The sequence below is a fragment of the Sarcophilus harrisii genome, chromosome 2 (assembly GCF_902635505.1).
Source record: "Sarcophilus harrisii chromosome 2, mSarHar1.11, whole genome shotgun sequence".
Lineage (NCBI taxonomy): Eukaryota > Metazoa > Chordata > Mammalia > Dasyuromorphia > Dasyuridae > Sarcophilus > Sarcophilus harrisii.
Genome location: NC_045427.1, coordinates 71,305,991 through 71,323,569, shown reverse-complemented (window position 1 = coordinate 71,323,569; position 17,579 = coordinate 71,305,991). Strand labels below are relative to the sequence as shown.

The 17,579-nt window shown below is 36.7% G+C and overlaps 1 protein-coding gene across 1 annotated transcript; it reads right to left on the bottom strand.

Annotated features, from left to right (window-relative positions):
• Nucleotides 1-256: 256 nt before the first annotated feature.
• LOC105749104 (zinc finger protein 420-like) lies at nt 257-16,132 on the bottom strand. Its single transcript, XM_023495018.2, has 5 exons — nt 15,875-16,132; nt 13,257-13,342; nt 6,808-6,934; nt 5,673-5,768; nt 257-4,932 (listed from the first exon to the last, which is right to left on the bottom strand). The coding sequence occupies exons 1-5, from the start codon at nt 15,876-15,878 to the stop codon at nt 2,948-2,950; spliced, it is 2,298 nt and encodes a 765-aa protein (XP_023350786.1). The 5' UTR covers nt 15,879-16,132; the 3' UTR covers nt 257-2,947.
• Nucleotides 16,133-17,579: the final 1,447 nt, after the last annotated feature.

The window sequence follows — 17,579 nt, the reverse complement described above, 5'->3', positions numbered from 1 at the left end:
TAAATTACATTTTATTACAATTATTAAATGCTTTACCCTTTTATCTGAGAAAATTGCTATTCAATCTAATAATATAGAGTATACTTTTAAAATTAATTTTTGCTTCTAATCCATACTTTAAACAAAATTCCTTTTATACCAGATGTTCTTACCTTTTTTGTGTTGTGGAACTCTTTGGCAGTCTGGTGAAACCTATGGACTCTTTCTTAGAATGTTTTTAAATGCATAAAATACATAGAATTACAAAGAAAACCAATTATATCAAAATAGTTACAAAATGTAAAAAAATAAGTTCATAGATTTTTCCTTTAAACAAAAATGAAAGCTTGAATTTGAGGTTCTCTCTTATTGACTCCTTGCTCCTTTGCTTTCCTGAAACAGTGATTTAGTAGATACAGTACTGATAGATCTTGAGCTAAGTATGAATTATTTTAAAATTGTAACTTTTTGGCTTAAGGATTTGGCTATCATGAGCAGCAAAGCAGTCTAAGCATACTCTGACAGCAGTCCAGAACCCTATGGTATATCCATGGAAGTGCATCAACAACTGTCCAGTACCATGTGTTTGTATATCATTCCTTGTGTTGCACCTAGAGATACTTTAGTGAGGTCACAAATACACCACTTAAACACAACATTATTATTTAATTCCAAAATAGGTATAAGTTAACAGGTATGTAAGAAACACGATAAGCCTCTGCAAAGGGGTTATCTAAGAGAAGAAGGGCATAAGATGAGGTAAACTTTGAATTCACTTCTTTCAGAATTTTTGAGTCTGGTGCTATTTAACAGTTTTTGGATTTAAAAAGTGTTACTGTTACCAAATGGAAAATTCCTTGGTTTTATGGAGCTAACAAGTAGGACCATGGCAAAATGATTTTTTCCAGGGTTGAACCTGGCCTTTGCTTTGAATAGTCAGGAGGAAAACAAAGAATTATTATCAAGATTACTTCATGACACACAGTTCAAGTCTAAGAATTATTTGAAACCATTATATCTTTTAAGTTTTATATAGGACTTCACATGCATTATTTCATTTACATGCACTGCCACTTACAATCTTGAACAAATTACTCATACCTCTCCGGGCCTCAGTAAGGGAACTGGCTTCCATGATCACCAAGATCCCATCTTACTGGAACTTCCACTAATTACAAATTTATGTGAGCCAATAAATAAACATCTTTGGGAAAGTTACAGAATTGGGCTTTCAATTGGCTACATCAACTACAAAAATATCCATAGTTAGATGCAATGAAGGAAAATTATCTTTAGAGGGCAGAAGGTAGAATTCAAGGGAAAGGGATTTCTGGAATATTAAACCAAAAAGTCAAGAATCAGTTTAGTACCAGAACTGGGGCCTTATGCCACTAATGAACTGTTTATAAAATCTCTCTATAATATGAATTCATTGATATTTAGTCAGGTAAACACTTTAAATAAAAGTTTTCATGTCATCAATTCAATAAAGTTCACTTCAATAATCATCTTCTGTATGAAGGACACTGTGAGAGGTCCTGGGGAAAAACATTTCTATGTACAACAGTCTTTGCCTTCATGAAACTTACAGTATAAAGATGACATGTACACATTCTATTAGGCACAAAGTGCTACGTGAAATGTGGGGATGGAGTAGGGTATGAAGACCACAGGGTCATGGAAGACTTCAAAAAAGGAGCACTTGAGTTAGACTTAAAGGATGAAGAGAATTCAAGTGATCAAAGAACAATCTAAGCATAGGGAACAGCATGAACAGAAAATGTGTATTGATGGAACAAACTGTTTGGTCTTACTGGAGCAAAGAGTACATGAAGTGAAATAGTATGAGAGAAGGCTGGAATGGAATACATCTAATTATGAATTACAAGTATGGTATATAGCAGGTATAAGAATTTCAATTGCTCTCTAGGTTATTGAGAACCATTGAAGATTTTAAGAGTATAAGCATAACCCAATCAACTCTATGTATGAAAATAGCAACCTCATAAAAGATGAATTGAAAGGTTAATAAAGAAGGAAAAGACCTTTTACTAGGTTGTTGTATTTTTCTAGGCTGGTGGTAGGAAAGACTTATATTAAGATGAGAAGGGTGGTAACAGTAAGAAAAGAATGTATAAGTTATAATACAGATATTGCATTCTATTGTCTAGTAGACTGGGACTGCCATTATAGATAAAACATGTCATTAAATCTCTGTAGTTAAGCATAGACTTACAAAGTTCTCTGCTTATAGAATCGGTTGAATGAATATTTGTTAAATGACCAAATGAAATAAATGTCAAAAGGACATGATTAGATAATTGTTTATGAGGTGAGGGAATGAGGAGAACTAACCATAAAATCAAGTGAGGAGAATGGTGGCACCAATGTCGAATCAAAAGAAACAGCATGTTTAGGGGTAGAGGCAAAAACAAATAAGTTTAGCTTTGGACATGTGAGTTTGAAATGCTTGTGGGATTTTAATGAAATTGTCCTGAAGATAGAACATGGGGGTCTGGAGCTTGGGAGAGAGCTAAGAGCTAGAGATAATGATCTGGGAGTCAACTTCAGTTTATATAGTTGGAGGCATGGAATAAATGATCCTTCTAAGAAAAAAAAAAAAAAAAGAGAAAATGAACAAGAACAGAACTTTGGGAAATAACTTCCTCAAGCTATCTAGAAATAGATGAGGAGCTAATAAAGGAGGTAGAGGAGAAATTGATGAGCTTGGAAGAGAATTGAAAGTGTACTTTTAAAGTTTAAGGAGAAACTATCGAGAAAAATATTCAATAATTTCAGATAGCATAGCAAGATCAAAGTGAGAACAGAAAGTGCTACTACACATGCTAACTGGTAAATTCTGAGAGAATAATTTTGTTAGACATGTTAGGATGAACATAAACAAGAAGTGCACAGAGTGAAATGTATTTGGGCTGCAACCAGTAACACAGTACCCACACTGATAAGCTCATGGATTCACTGAAGTGCTGTCAGGATGAGGGGTTTGAGTTTCAGAAGACTTCTCTCCAATGTGACTTTTCTGATGACTAAGGGATGGACTGTGGGTGAAGGCTTTACCACTTTTATTATTTTTAAGAGGTTTCTTACTTGTATGATTTCTCTGATGATGACTATGTTGTCGGCTCCATTTATGTGGTTCCTTTCGAGTATGGGTTTTGAGATGGGAAGTAAGGGATGAATTGTGTTTGAAGGCTTTCCCACATTCATTACATTCATAAGGTTTCTCTCCCGTATGAATTCTCTGATGTACAGTAAGATGGATAATCTGAATGAAGGCTTTCCCACATTCATTGCATTTGTGAGGTTTCTCTCCAGTATGGATTTTTTGATGGCAAGCAAGGGATGAACAATTACTGAAGCATTTACCACATTCATTGCATTTATAAGGTTTCTCCCCAGTATGAATTCTCCGATGATTTTTAAGGGATGATCTATGGTTAAAGGCTTTCCCACATTCATTACAAGTATAAGGTTTCTCTCCAGTATGAATTCTCTGATGGTAGGTAAGGTAAGAACTATCCATGAAGGCTTTACCACATTCTTTACATTTATAGGGCTTTACTCCAGTATGGATTCTTAGATGGGAACTAAGGGATGATCGGTGGTTGAAGGTTTTGCCACATTCATTACACATGTGAGGTTTCTCTCCAGTATGAATTCTCTGATGTACAGTAAGTTGTATGCTCTGGATAAATACTTTCCCACATTCGTTACATATATGGGGCTTCTCATCAGTGTGAATTCTTTGATGTACAGTCAGCTGTGTCCTTCGTATGAAGGCTTTCCCACATTCATTACATTTGTGGGGATGTTCTCCAGTATGAATTCTTTGATGTGCAGTAAGTTCTGTGTTCCGGATAAAGGCCTTCCCACATTCATTACATTTGTGGGGTTTTTCTCCAGTATGAATCCTTTGATGTACAGTAAGCTGTGTACTTCGTCTAAAGGCCTTCCCACATTCATCACACATATGAGGTTTTTCTCCAGTATGACTTCTCTGATGTACAGTAAGTTGTATTCTCTGGATAAAGGCTTTCCCACATTCATCACATTTGTGAGGTTTCTCTCCAGTATGAATTCTTTGATGTACAGTAAGTTGTGTGTTGCGGATAAATGCCTTTCCACATTCATTACATTTGTGAGGCTTCTCTCCAGTATGAATTCTCTGATGGTAAGTAAGTTGGGTGCTCTGTCTAAAAGCTTTTCCACATTCATTACACAAATGGGGTTTCTCTCCTGTATGAATTCTCTGATGTACAGTAAGTTGTGTGCTTCGCCTGAAGGCCTTCCCACATTCATTGCATTTATGGGGTTTCTCTCCAGTATGAATTCGTTGATGTACATTAAGTTGTGTACTGCGTCTAAAGGCTTTCCCACATTCATTGCATTTATGAGGTTTCTCTCCAGTATGAATGCGCTGGTGTTCAGTAAGGCCAGTTTTTTGACTGAACATCTTCCCACATTTGTTGCATTCAAAAGTTTTTTCTCCGGAATGGAGTCTATGGTTTTGAATAAAGTCTGTATTATAGCTAAAGGATGTTTCAGATTCATTGAATTTAGAAAGCTTCTTTGTGGAGGAGATTCTATTGTATTTAACTATGTGTGACTGTTGACTGGAACTCTTTCCATAGTCATCACATTTACTGAGACTATTTCCTACAGGAATTCTTTGTTGAGGAAAAAGGGTTGATTCCTGATCAAAGCTTTTCCCAAATTTATATTCATGGTTTCTTGTTTTACTGGAACTTGTTCTACGAGTTAATTTTCCATATTTGGAATGCCCCTCTGACCTAATATCATATTCCCTGGCTTCTCCCAACACAGGGCCCCAGGGATTATCCCATATGAATGTTTCCTTGGATGATTCTTCTATAAAAATGCCCAGCTTCCAAGCTGATGCCTTGATTTCAGGTCGTTCAAATCTTTCCCCACCTGGAATAAGTAAAAGATATAATTATTCTGTCCTTCTTGTTGGGAGAAAAAAAGCAGCTATGGTTGGTTCTGTATTATCCAACAAAGAGGATCATCCTACTAACAAACAGACTTGATATTTGGAATACCTGCCTCCAAAGTTCTACCTCTAATTCCTCATTCTGGTGTTGTGATCACTTGCTTGTTGGATTCACTTGCTTCTCTTCTTTTCTATTTCCCCTTCCCTGTCACTTTCATTCCTAAGAAGCCTCTAAATTCATCAACCAATTGGTTCATTCAACCTCAGTAAACCACAGGGAGGATTAGGATTTAGATTTTACCATCACCCATAGTTATACTACTGCCATGTTCTTAAATTTGGAAATTCCTTTCTGTTCATAACCTCCTTTTTTTCTTCCTCTATCTACCTGTGTCTCATATCTACTAAACAGTTGTTTGTTCTCTTTATCACCCTTAGCCCCTCCACCTCTTCTGGTTCTTCCTGTCCACCATTTTTATAATTAGTTGACCAATTCAAACTTGTACCTTTCTTTATCTCAATCTCTTGTACTTAGGTTTTATTGTTGCTCACATTTTGCCAATAAATGAATTGTAAAGGGAGACAAGGTAGAAGAGTAATTGCTAGTGAACAGGTGCGTGGGCCTTTGAAGATAGTTTCTTGGTCAACAACATTTGTGTTCCATCCCCATCACTAACCAGCTAATTAACAGCACAAATCTACCTGATTTAACCTTACTCACCAAGAGAGGAGCCCCTTTGGACTTTCCTTTCTGATATCCATGGTGCTTCTCCTTGTTCTAATTGATAGATAACATCTGGTTTGGAAATTGGAACTCCTGAAATATGAAGAAAAAACAGGAAATTTCTGAAGAGAACTCAGAATTCTAGTTCTTTCTTCTTCAGAAACTCACCCCAAAAAACATGACTAAAGAATTGTTCAAGATCCTTAACTTAAGGTGTTGCACTGATGATCAGTTTCCATTATAAGAAAGGCTAAGAATCTTGTTTTATTCTGCACTGGCTGGACCACATATCGAATATGTTGAATGACAGAAATCATATTTTAGGAAGGAAACCGATGAAACAGAATGCATTCAAGAAGGTAAGAAGAACAGGGTGGCTAGAGAGCATACCACAAGGCTTTTTTTAAAAGTGAGGTTATCAATCATGTAAAAGATGAATCAAGACTTATTTGGCTTATCCCCAAAGGGAATAACTAGGAAAGAACAAGGTAAAAAATTTTTAATAAATAGATTTATGCAAATATTACAATAGGCTGTCTCAACAGGTAGTAGGTTTTCCTTCACAGGAAGTTTTTAAGTGGAGATGCATGATCTTCTGTGAGGATGTTGTAGAGGGGATTGCTGTTTAGGTATAGACTGAACTAATCTTAACTGCCTTCTAGTTCTGAAATTGTGTGTGTGTGTGTGTGTGTGTGTTCTGGGGGTAAAGAGAGTGGCGATAAAGTGAAGGTGTGAAGAGCAGTGGTGAAAGCTAAATTGAGCTGTAGAAAAAATGTAGAATAACAAAAAAGAAAATGAGTACATTAGCGCTCTCCAGTTTAGAAGGTTGGAAATATTTCATGGCTTCAGTTGTTTACATTGACACTTTTGGGGAGGACCGCTGATCTAAGGCATCAGAGAATGAGACAAGCATAGTATGAAAGATACCATAATGAAGCTGCCCATTTCCAATTCTAAGAACAAAAAGCAGAAAACACTTCATTTCTTAACTATAAAGAGATTATAAATTTCACATACCTGCAAGCAAACTATAACCCAATGAAGTGCATTAGGTACTTTTATATCTTTAATCAAGGATTAAAAAGACACTCTGAAAGACATATTCTGAGCATCAGAGAAAAGCCATTCTTACCCAGAGAAACAAGGTTTTTATAGTTCTCCAACATCACTTCTCTGTACAAGTCTTTTTGAGAAGGGTCCAATTGTTGCCATTCTTCCTTAGTAAAGTCTACAGCTATATCTTTGAAAGTTACTGATACCTGGAAACAGTAAACATATTCTTACTTAATCAAAGTTTATTATCTCTTTATATTAAGTCAGGAATGGAAGAATTTACTCTTACACATTTTTTTTTACCAAGTGAAGACCAGGCATATAAAACTCTGCACAAAATTCCAAATCATACAATTATAGAGCTTTATTGCAATGCCCAAAATTAACACCAAAAATCATATTCAAAATACTAATTTATAATTAGATTCAGCATGGTAGCTAGTTTCTTTTAGAATATGAGTAAAACAATTTGGTTACCTTCCACCTTCCCCCTCCCCCCCCACTCCCTGCGTAGGTTGACTTTTAAGGAATGGTAAATGCTACAACCACCTCTGTTATCAGATTAATGAAGACAGTCCAGAACTCTGAGCCTATGAGCATTGGGAACAACAATGCCTCCCCTTCCCTTTTACCCCTTCCTCTTTCCCTCCACCCAAATCACCAGAAGTCATTCCAGCTCAACAGTTACAGACATTAGTGAGAAGAGAAATCATTGAGAATAGGGGGCCCCACCTTCCTTATCATCACTACCAGCAACCAATAACTACAACAATTAGATGGGCACAGGAGTCCTAGGAAAAGCAGCAATCCAAAAACCACTGGTCTTACATCCAAGCCCAGTTATCCTCTAGGTAACTTTTGTGGAGAAGGGCTCAACCTTTCCCACCAAGTATCACATACAGGGCAGATAAGCCAGCCAAGCTGAAGCATCTATAACAAGCATTTCCTAAGGAAAGAAATATAAGCTATATAACATATATAATATAAACATATCACATATAACCAATAACTCTATATCTAGTAGAAATAATAATAGAAAAGCAAGCTAAAATAAATCTGAAGCTGCATTTCAGCCCTTTGATTTACAAGTATAACAAAAAGGAAAATAAATGTAAGGATCTGGAAAAACAGGCACAGTAAAACACAATTGGGAGAGTAGTGAACTAACCCACCATTCAAAAAAGCTATTTGGAACTACATCTAAAAAGTCACTAATTTTTTTTCATTCTTTTTGATCCACTGATACCATACAAAGGTCATCTCTTCAGGTGACACATGCTAGAAAGAGGAGATATTAAGGGAAGAAGATGAACTTCTTGGCAAAAGTGATCAGTTTTTTGGTGATGTATTAGGCAAAGTCTTTAGCTGAGAGCATAGGTGGAAGGGATACTGTTGGAGGGTTGCAGAGGGACAAAAAGATTTGAAGTAGCTATTGTGGTGAGAGAGCAAACTGATTACAGAGATATAAAAGAATTGCTTTGCTACAATGATGAAACAGTTGAGATCATCTAACAAAATTTTTTTTTTTTTTTGGTAATGACTCCAACTCCAGTTCTGTTCATTAGCCCACAAATGGTGAAGGGGGTGGAAATGTTGACAGTGTTTAGCAAGGTGTGATCAGTAATAAGACAAAGGACAAGAGAGGATAGCATAGAGTTGAACTGATTCATCCTGGAGCTGAGATGGAAAAGGAGGAAAGTGCAGTCCTATAAAAACTGTGGCAAGAATATTATAGCTCAAAATGGGCTAAGGCTGGCAGGAGAAGATAATGATAAAAGGAATTTTTGTGGTTGTTGCCGTTGAGTCTGCAAATTCAATAAAGCTATGTTTGTTAGAAAAGAGAGGAACAAAGGACAGGACCTTTGCTTGAATGGATGGGATGATATATGACAACTAACAATGGAAGGCAGAACTATTCAGCTTGTATTTTGTTTTTTCTGCAAAAGAAAATAAGATGGGTTTTCTTGCAAAAATAATCTTTGATTCTGATTGATATGGGAGGGATGAGACATCATTATATAGATAAAACATACTCTTCATATGATAGTCTTTTTCATGAACTTGAAGGAATTTCTCTTTGCAATTTTGAAGGTTAATAAAGATATATATATATATATATATTTAAAAACACAGAACAGAATTTTAAACTTCCCATTAAGGTTCTATATGTTCTTTTCATTTAAAAAGATATATGAAAATACAGGGAATAAAATTATATTAGTCCAATGTGGAAGGGAGAACATTTCTTCAAAGACTTTAGGTCTGACTTAATAACTCAAGAATTATTGCTTTTTTCTATTATTTCAAGGATAAAAGTAATGATAAGTAATAATGGCCAGCATCACAGGGAGCTTTAAAGTTTGTACAGTGTTGTACACACAAAGGTTTTTAAAGTGTGTATATATGATCCTTATAACAACTCTGTTACTAGTATACTTATAACAATCCCAGGTACTAGTATCCCTGTTTTATAGATGAGGAAACTGAAATGAAGTGACTTGTTCAGGTCAGCTAACAAATATCTGAGGCTTTGGTGTTCCTGACTCCAAGTTCGTCATCATTCTTACCCACTTTGCTACTTAGTTGTAAAAGCCTTCAGTTTGGCATTTAACACTTCACAATATGAAATCAAATGACCAATTCCAGACATTTCACAATTTGCCCTTTCACATTATACTGTCAGTGATAGTATAATCTTTTAAGACTCAAGAATATAACTTATCTGATTCAGGTGACTTGAATAATCAAAGGCATCAAGGTGCTCTATTACAATTCCTTATTTACCTTGGGTATCAAATCTCTTTTATTTATTTATCATTCATAAAATCTATAATTTTTATTCTCTCAAATCTACAAAGCCAACCCCAAACCTTCTTTTTATAATCAACTGACTGAACAACTCTCCTGGATGTCACACTGATATATATCAAACTAAATTGTTTTCCAATAGAATTTTATCTTACCAAATACATGTAAAGATAGCTTTCATCATCTATTTTTGTAAAACTTTGTTTTCTAAAAATTTCTCCTCTTTTCCCTTCTCTTCCTCAAGACAGCAAGCAATCTGATAGGTTAAATATGTGCATTCCTTTTAAATATTTCCATATTTGTCATGTTGTAAGAAAAATCAGATCGAAAGGAAAAGAAAAACCACAAGAAAGGAAAAAAAAAAAACAAACAAAAAGGTGAAAATATATGCTTTGAGCCATATTCAGTTTCCATGGTTCTTCTTTGGATGTGAATGACATTTTCTATTCAAAGTCTATTGGAATTGCCTTAAATCATTACATTGTTGAGAAGAGCCAAGTCCATCACAGTTGATCATCTTGTTATTGTTGCTACTGTTTCCAATGTTCTCCTGTTACTGTATACAATATTTTGCTCACTTCACTCAGTATCAGTTCATAATAAGTCTTTCCAGGCTTTTTTGAAATCAGCCTGCTCATCATCATTTCTTACAGAACAACAATATTCCATTATCTTTATATATCTTAACTACTTATTCAGCCATTTCCCAACTAATGGACATTCACTCAATTTCCAGCTGAATGGAATAATTCTAACAAAATTCATTATCTCCTAAGCCATCCTCATCATTCAACTATCCCTATTCTTCTCAAAAGTATTATTCCAATTACCAAGCTTCAAATTCTTGTCACTCCCCGGAATTCAAGCAAAATTTCTCCCCAGTATCTTTCCTAACTGTCCACTTCTTCAGACTGTACCTCGCTTCAGTGAACAATTTGTGCTGCAGATGTGGCTAGCATGTAGTAGAGCTATTGATAAAGGTTTTGCAGATAGCTACAAAGGAAAATTCCTTTATATTTATTATAATTATTCTTTTCCTCAAAAAAGCAATGAGAAGCATATTATTACTGACATTATTCCTTTTTACTTTTTCTTCAACTGAATCAGTTGAACAAATGAAGCATTTCCAAACCTTTTCTCAGTAAATTCTGTTATTTTCTGCTCCCTTTTAAAGACAATCATTTCAGGGAAAAGCTAGTGAAGACCTCTTCTTACAAAGGTAAAGAAATGCTAAATAACTTTTAAATCTAAAGATCGTTTCCCCTCATTAAGAAATGGAAATATTTGTTAGCAAGGATAAATATACACCTGTATTAGCAAAATATTAAATAAATCAATAATGGTGCTATAAATTAGTTAGTAGTAGTATATGTCTTACATGAAATATATTTTATTACCTATCATCAAACTAGATTATCTAAGTAATGTATGAATTTTTTATGTCTTTTCCATTTATATGTGTTTTATTATTTAAATGACTTTAATTAGGAAATCATGTTTTAAAATAAGAAAATATATACATGCACACACCTGGATAAATATAAACATATTCTGTGTAAACCCCTGGTTTTGTTAAAAGGCCTCAGTAGTCAGTTGTCTTTAGCTTTGCTTTGGTAATTCTGACCTTTAACCTTGGCACTTCTTCTAAAAAAGCTAAAAGCCAACAAAGAGAGGGAGAAAGTTTTCTTTGCCATCCTGAGTCAGAGGACAGATCTCAATATCTCTTTAAACACTTAGGTCCAGTCTTTGAAATAAAAGAACTTGGAATTAATAAAGATAAAATTTAATTTTGGCCTCTGACTTCCTGAGCTTCAAAGAATAGATATTAAAAATGGGTAAAATTTATTAAGAACAACATAACCTATGTGAAGAAGTGAGACCCTTTTCTTGACACAAGTAAAGGTCCCAAAGCACAGATTTTTGCTTTCTTTATAGATCTACTTCCCAGCTGTTGGTGTTTATACCACTAGATTCTTTAATAGGCCCAAAACTGGAGACTGTAGCAAGCCTGAAGGAACATACCCCTTATTAGAACTACCTGAGGCCTTACACTGCCACGTTCATTTCCATTTAAGATTAAGTACCAGCCAGTCATATCCCTGGCTATCAATCAAAGAAATCTGACTTCAAATAGGGAGTAAGGGAGAAGGAGCATTTATTAAATGCCTTCACTTTGCTAATTGCTTTACATAAATATCATAACCTTGGAAGGTTGTTATTATTCTCATTTTATTGTTGAGGAATCTGAGGCAGACAAAAGTGAAAGGGTCACACAGTTTTTAAGTATTTAAGACTTGATTTGAACTCAAGTCTTTGACTCCAAGTTTAGCGTTCTATACATTGTGCCACCTGACTTACTTCTCTGGTGCTCATTGAATTACCACAAAAGTCACTTATTTAGGAAGTATTTCCAACTAAATATGAGGATGAAAAAGAGAGCTTGATCATCTCTTCTAAACTCCAACTCACAGAGAGGAAGACTAGTTAGGAGGCTACTGAACTAGACAAGGTGATGAGGGCCCGAGTTAAGAAACAGTATAGTACCACTGTGAGTGAAGACAATGTGAGGGCTACAAAAGATTTGATGGAAACAATATAAGTTAACTTTGCTCAATGATAATTTGTATCTGTGTGTATATATATCTTTGTTCATTGATAAAAGCTCTTTGAAAGCAGAAAGTGGATCTTGGAATTCTTAGATTTGTTTTCCTTAAAACATTTTAGCTCAAAATAAAGAAAAGGGAGATATGGATGAAAGATGATAGTATTGACTTAACCTTTAGTTAACATTGAAATTTTGCAAAATATCATATATTAATTCATTTAATCACTAAGTAGGTCAGAAGATGAGGAAATATTAGGGCACAATAACTCTCAAAGACCACCTAAGTTATAAAGCGAATCAGTTTTCCATGGAAGAAATAAAGCAAGCATTTATTAAGTCCTTACTTTGTACCAAAAATACACACACAGATTAAAATTAAAAATTTTTGCTAAATAGCTAATGTAGATAGATATTCATTATCTACATTATTATCCTGAAGTTGTCCCATGTATGCAGATCTGTACTATTCAAAGTTATAATATGTAAGATATGGTAATTTGTTCCAAGACAATGAAAATATGCAATGTGAATCTCAATATTATGAGCAGACTTCAGGGGGTTTTATTATTTAAACTAATAGAATGAGCTTTACTATAAGCATTAAGGATATTATCTTCATTTCACAAATGAAAAAACAATCAAAAAGGTTAAAAGATAACTATGTTAAATCTAGGTCTTTGCTCACTCTTTATGCTCTGCTACAATGTTTGAGTAATCAAAAGTTTATAGAGAAAGGAGAGTGATGATGAGGAAGGATACTAAATGAGACAAAGACAGGCATTTTCTGGAGTTTAGTAGTTTTGTAGGAAAAGTACAGAACTGGATATTGAGAAACCTAATCTAAATGCCACCTCTGGGAAATAAGGCCAAAATTTAAGGTCAAGAAGGGTCCAAATTAAAGGGGCTGTACTAGATAATCTCTAACATCTCTTCCAACTCTCACAAACTAATAACTACTTCATTTGCCAGAATATGCCATTTTCTTGGGAAAAGCAATTAGGGTTTAGGTCTCTGCACAAAATTTGCATGGGCAAGAAAGACTGAAGTTTACAGAACAAAAAGCATGACATACTCTGAGAACTGAGATAACATTTGAGAGAAAAACACCAACTTACCCGAGACCTGGCTGTTAGGATCATTCTCTCCTCTTCTTCCACTATATTCTGTCTTGAAAGAAGGCCAGAGCCTTGAGAAAGCAGAGCTGGGAGAGAAAAAAGTAAAAGGGAAAATTTTCTTGATTTGCAGTACCCAAATTTACTAAGTTATAAATGCCTACATGTTAGTAGGTATTATCCTGAGCTCCTTACAGGAGAGCTAGCAATATCAGGAGCACATACAGACTGGCAATATCAAGAGCACATAAAGACTGGCAATATCAGGAGCTAGCAATATCCGAGAAGAAACTCAAGAGTTTATATAGAAGCCCCGACATTGTTCCAACAGGCTCTAAGGGACACAGCTCAGGCCTGGAAATCAGAATACATGGGTTGAATTCATAGCCATGCCCTTTCTGTGAAGTGGATGCTGCACTCTGTACTTCAGTCGTCTCATTTAGTCACTGGCTCAGTAGGCCTAAAACAGAATTCATTATTTTTCCTCCCAAATCTTTTCCAAATATCCTTATTTCTATTGAGGGTGCCAATATCTTTCTAATCTTCTGAGTTCTCAACTCTGCTGTCCTCTTTTGACTTCTCATATTCCCTCATCCCACACATCCTATCAGTTGCCATATTGTGTTGTTTTTATATCCACATCACTCACATCCATCCTGTTCTCATGACTCACATTAGCCACCATTTTTAATATAGGATTTTGTTACCTCATACCTGAACTACTAAAATTTGCTACAAATTGGTCTTCCAAGATAGTCATTTCTCTATTTAACATACTTCATTTTATTATGGAGTCCTTACTTCCCCTAGGATAAAAAACCCAAAAAACTAAAGTTTGGTTTCAAAAGCTCTTCACAACTTAGTATTAAACTATTTCTCCAGCTTTATCGCTTCCTAATCTTCATCTCTCCATCTATCCTCAAATGCATCTCCTAGCACTAGGGATGTCTCTTTTGAGATGCTCCTCATGCCTATAATGTGCTACTCCCTCCTTACCTCCAACTCATAGCCTCTCTCACTTTCTTCAGACTCAGATCATCTATTACTTTATAAATGCTTTCCTGATCTCCCTCAGTTGCTAGTGTCCCACCTCTCTAAATCATCTTATATTTATATATGTACAGGTTTGTTTCCACCAAACAGAACATAAGCTCCTCAAGAGCAGAAACTTTCTAATGTTTAATCTGTTCTTGACACATAGTGTCAATTAACTTCTCTAGAAATCACTTTCCTCAATCTGTATAAAAGGGATTCAACTAAATCTCTGAACTCTAAATCTATGATTGTATACAATGTTTGTAGCCAAACAGTATAAATTAAAGTCCTCAAAAGGAATCTGACTCAATTGGAAAATAACAGACAAAATAATAGCCATACATATAAAATACTATATTACATAAATATGCTATATATATTATTTACACTACTATATATTATATAATATATTATATTACTATACAATCACATATATGCATATTATAGTGCTTTATGATTTGCAAAGTACATTACAAATATTATCCCATGTTATCTTTATAATTGTTCTGAAAGGGAGATGCTATTATCATCCTCATTTCAGATGAGGAAACTGAGGCAAACACAAGTTAAATCACTTGATAAGGAGTACAAGGCGAAGCTGAGTGTCCGAAACAGGATTTTGTTTTTCCTAATTCCAAGGTCAATGTTCTTTCTTAACCAAGCAAGCACAGCACATTCCTCCTCTTCAATAATAACGAGGAGAATTACTAGTCTTCACCCCAAATAAAAGGATAGTTTATCTTTGGGTACCGATTCAGATAGCTCATAAGCCTAGGAGTCTGGAAGCCCAAATCAAAAATTTCACCGTTCAATCTCCCACATGACCTTGGAAGTCACTTAAGCTTTAAGAGCCCATACTTCCTAGGAGAGGCCTTGGAGTCTTCGGGGGTCGCTTCCATCTGAAGACGGACCATGCCAGGATCTCTATCTCTTTCCACTCCCCACCAACCGCACCCTCTGCAAGCAACACTCCCTCTCCCCCAGGCCCAGAGGCACACACAGATACAGATGGAGACCCAGAAATGTAGATGTCTCGCCCCCCCCACTTCGCCCTTCCCCTCTCCTCAGGCCCTGCAGGGCAGGCTCCTACGCAGACACACATTCAAAGACAGTCACCCAGCCGCCCCACGTTCCCCTCTTAACTCTGCCATCCACCCCCGGCTACACTGCGGTAACGGACCGCGCGCTTCCCCAGGTCAGGCAGGACACGCTTCTCAGACACTGACACACAGGCCCGCAGGGCACGCTCTGGCACACCTGCATACACACATATCCCACAGGGGACATAGGTATTACACACACTCCCTCTCCCCCAGGCCCTGCAGGGTATGCAGCTCACAGGCTCACACACAGACTATAACACGCTTTCCCTCTGCCCCAGGCCTTTCAGGGCACTTTCATACACGGACACACACCCTCCGTAGGGCACGCTGGTGTGGCACATCAGCGTCTTCCCCCGGGCCCTGCAGGGCACGCACATACACACTGGCCCAGCCCCTTCCCTCCCCGTACACCTCTGCTTCTAGCAGCGGGGGCCGCCGCCCTCCAGCCAGGCAGCGAGTCCGGGGGCTCGCTCACTAGCTCACCCATCCTCCTGGCTGGTGGCTGAGTCGGGAAGGAGAACAAAGGGCCGAGGACAGCCCACTCCCACGCGGCCCTGCACGGACTGGCTAGCTCCGTCAAGATCCGCACGGACGCTGCGTGATTCAAGGGCCGTGGGGAGTAGCGGCACAGCTTAAGTATCGGGCTTGGGGAGATGGAATCCCATGAAAGAAATGGGTCCCGGCTCTAAGGATTCTGGGGAACGTAGTTCAGCGGCCACTCCAACATCACGTGTTCCACTAGTCAATGGATAACTGAGTGTCGGCTGTGGGTTGAAGAAACCTTAGCCTGAAGCCTTCCTTTGTTTCCGCCTCAGCTGAACTCGGTTTTCTCGCTGTTAGTTACCTATGTAGTTACTTAAGCCAGTCATAATAACTTGCCCAGTCTCCTTCCTTTAGAAAGAGTGTTCATTCATTGCCCACTGGTTTACTCTCCATTCCTTTGCCAAACTTTTGCCCTCTGCCTCCTGATTTCTGCATTTTATTAAGTCTACTCACTCCAAGATCGGCATAGCCTCTTGATTGTTCAGCCTGAAGGACTGACTCGGCTTAGTCGCCTTAGTTTTTGTTTGATACTATTGACCACTCCTTCCTGGATATTTTTGGTCCATCTGGCCCCTTCTTTTCCTTCTTCGGTGATCTCACCTGCTCCAATTGCGCTGTCTCCGTCTCTCTCTGTGTCTGTTTCCAACTTCTATGAATTGTCCAGCACGTCCTGGCGGAGAATTAACACTTGTACCAAATACTTCTCACGCAACATGATCCAAACTGAACTCCATTTTTCGCTCTAAAACCGCTCCTCCTCCAAGTTTCCATTTCTTTTTATACTCCCAATAAGTCAGACTTGAAGCCTTGAGTCTTCCATTTCTATCCCATCCATCCATAGCTTAATTCTATCAATTCAACCTTTATAAACTTCTCTAACATTTGTTATCCTCTTTTCTCCGTTCAAATTTCTGCTGCTCTAATTTAGACTCTTTTCATGTGCCTTGAACTAATGCAATGTAACCTTTAAAAAAATTGGAAAGACAGTTTCTGGGTAATTAACATTTTATTAATAATGCTAGAATTTCATTAATAAAAGAGTTAGTGACAATCTAGAATGCCAAAGATAAATCATGGAGGTGGGCTCACCGTTTATATACCTTTTGAAAATGTATATTTCCTTAATTCCTAGACTCTTAAGTGTTTTCTTTGATGGTTCTCCCATACCTGGAATACTCTCCCTTCTCTGCTCTGCCTGCTGACCTTCCTGGATTCCTTTAAGTCTCGATTAAAATCCTATTTTTCCTGGAAACCTTCTCAAACTGCTCTGAATTGTTACTCTTTTCTTCTGTTAATTATTTCCTATTTATCCTTCAAACTGCTTACTTTGTGTATATTTGTTTACATGGTTTCTTCCTTATTAGATTGCAAACTTCTTGAGAGCAGAAACATCCTTTTGCCTCTTTATCTCAAGCACTTAGCATAGTACCCATCATATAGTAAGACTGTTTTAATAAAGAAAAATAAAAATAGAATTCAAATAAATATCCATCAACTGATTAAAAAAAAGAAGAAAAGTTGGTGTTTCTGAGAATGGCATTCAATTTTGACTTGTTAACAATTAAAGTAAGAATGAATATTATGATGAGAGGTAGGTTTATTCAAATGAGGGTCTTGAGGTACCTGACATTGAATACTCAAAAGA

Coding starts and splice junctions, on each gene's coding strand:
- LOC105749104 (XM_023495018.2), bottom strand. Junction 6,935..13,256: donor TCCTAACAGCCAGGTCTCGG/GTAAGTTGGTGT, acceptor TACTGTTTCCAG/GTATCAGTAACTTTCAAAGA. Junction 5,769..6,807: donor TAAAAACCTTGTTTCTCTGG/GTAAGAATGGCT, acceptor TTCATATTTCAG/GAGTTCCAATTTCCAAACCA.